This window comes from Helianthus annuus, chromosome 16, assembly GCF_002127325.2.
Source record: "Helianthus annuus cultivar XRQ/B chromosome 16, HanXRQr2.0-SUNRISE, whole genome shotgun sequence".
NCBI classification, from domain to species: domain Eukaryota; kingdom Viridiplantae; phylum Streptophyta; class Magnoliopsida; order Asterales; family Asteraceae; genus Helianthus; species Helianthus annuus.
Window position 1 is genome coordinate 26,831,458 of NC_035448.2, and position 1,838 is coordinate 26,833,295.

General features: G+C 37.3%; 1 protein-coding gene across 1 annotated transcript; it reads right to left on the minus strand.

Moving 5' to 3' along the window:
• Window positions 1-212: 212 nt before the first annotated feature.
• Window positions 213-1,337, minus strand: LOC110915826 (protein RADIALIS-like 1). The gene is made up of 2 exons (XM_022160572.2): window positions 882-1,337; window positions 213-408 (listed from the first exon to the last, which is right to left on the minus strand). Exon 1 carries the CDS (start codon window positions 1,136-1,138, stop codon window positions 887-889), a length of 252 nt encoding a protein of 83 aa, XP_022016264.1. The 5' UTR covers window positions 1,139-1,337; the 3' UTR covers window positions 213-408; window positions 882-886.
• Window positions 1,338-1,838: the final 501 nt, after the last annotated feature.

Below are 1,838 nucleotides of genomic sequence, written 5' to 3' on the forward strand. Positions count from 1 at the left end.
CAAAGGGAGGTTTTTCCTAGATTTATTAGGTTTCCCCCCTGAATTGGTGTATATACATTATAGCTTAGTGGAGATGGATATGATCGGGTGGTTCTGCTGGTGGCACGATAATACTCTAGTTGTCCGTCAGTAATCCTAATTTGCCGTTCAAAAAAAATGAATTCTTTATGTGATTTAGGCCATAATAAACACACATTACATATACAATTAAGTTTTAACATAAATTATTTAAATTCTAATGCTATTTCATTTGAAGAAGATAGAGGTGCCAACTTATGGCAAAAATCAAATTACATCAAGGAATCACTTATATGATTCCCTAATTACAATATTAATCAAATTACATTAAAGAAAACGACCGTTGGATCTTCCTTATTGGCACATTCATGGACCGTTAGATTCCTTATCCTGCATGGTTCATGGAATGTAGAAGAATAATTAGCATTCCCTTCTAACATGTCATATTCATGCATATGCATGCATTTCTTCTAATGCATGCCCTAATATTTATTTTTAGTTTTCTTTTCAAGTAAAATAAAAAGATTTTGAGAATATTAAGAATAAAATGGAGATATATGATTGGCCTAACACATTTTTGGGCGGCGAATGATTTTTAGCTAGTATTTATTGCAACTTTTGATTCATTATGTGGTTGTGCATCTTACACACCTAAAAAGACGTTTGTAAGGACCCAAAAGTTACAACAAATACCAGTTCAAGAAAAATAATTTGTGAAAGGTGCAAAACCGCATTGTTTCTTTTGAATGTATTTTGAGATAACAATGCGGTTTTGCTGCTCTCTTGGTAACAACGTATTATTAGTGCAAGTTGAAAACTAGGGACGTTAACGATATTCGAACATGCATGATATTTGATGTTACCTCATCTACGCGCCACCTCTGGTGGCTCGGTAATTGGGGAAGGGAACTCGGCCGCTCTCAATGCTGCTGAGATCTTGCATAAGCAGTTCATAATGCCTCTCCACTTCCTCAGCGGTTTTTCCAGGAACGCATTTGGCAACATTGTGCCAACGGTCTGGGGTGTCCTTGTCGAACACAGCAAGCGCCCTCTCAAAGGCCTTGTTCTGTTTGGCAGTCCATGAGTCCGAACCATGCGAAGACATTGAGCTAGATGCCATATTAACACTCGAGAAACTTGAAAAAGAGAGAGGTTGATATCTCTTACAATGTTATCACTCTTGTAAGTGTAGAGTACTCTTTGAGTGTTGATATGTGTTGGATTGGTGGCAATGTGTGTCTTATATAGGCTCCAGATAAGTGGGGTGGTTTGGAGTCCTGCTAGTTGCTGTATAAAGCTGGCCAAACGAGTAGAATTTTTGATGATTGGTCTCGATAAGCACCACAAAATAATCGGGACAAAACCATCTCTACTATATATGGTGGAAGAATCAGAATCTCCAAGCACAATTACACTTCCTTTTTACAAATAATCTTCTAAGCATAACATGTATAATCTTCTTGTTAGCATGTCTATGTAGGTATGTGATATAAGTAACGGCACGAGGCGTATAATTAGTTGTTACGTCACGGTCGGTACATTTAATACATAACCAAACTTAAGTAGAAAACCGTAAAACCAATTGTACGTTGGGCTGACAAGATATAGTGGGAGAAAGAAAGAGAGAGGGTATGTATTAGAATGATACAAAGTTGATCTAGGAGCTAGCGAACTCATACTTAGACATCAAGGCAAAACGGACAAAAACATCCTAACGAGTCGCATCATGTGGCAATAAATTTTAGTTTTCCGAAATACTAGACCTATATTTGGAATTACCCTATAAGACCTTCCGTAGTGGAAGGTGATATAGTGCCAAC

Coding starts and splice junctions, on each gene's coding strand:
- LOC110915826 (XM_022160572.2), bottom strand. CDS start 1,138: ATGGCATCTAGCTCAATGTCTTCGCATGGTTCGGACTCATGGACTGCC.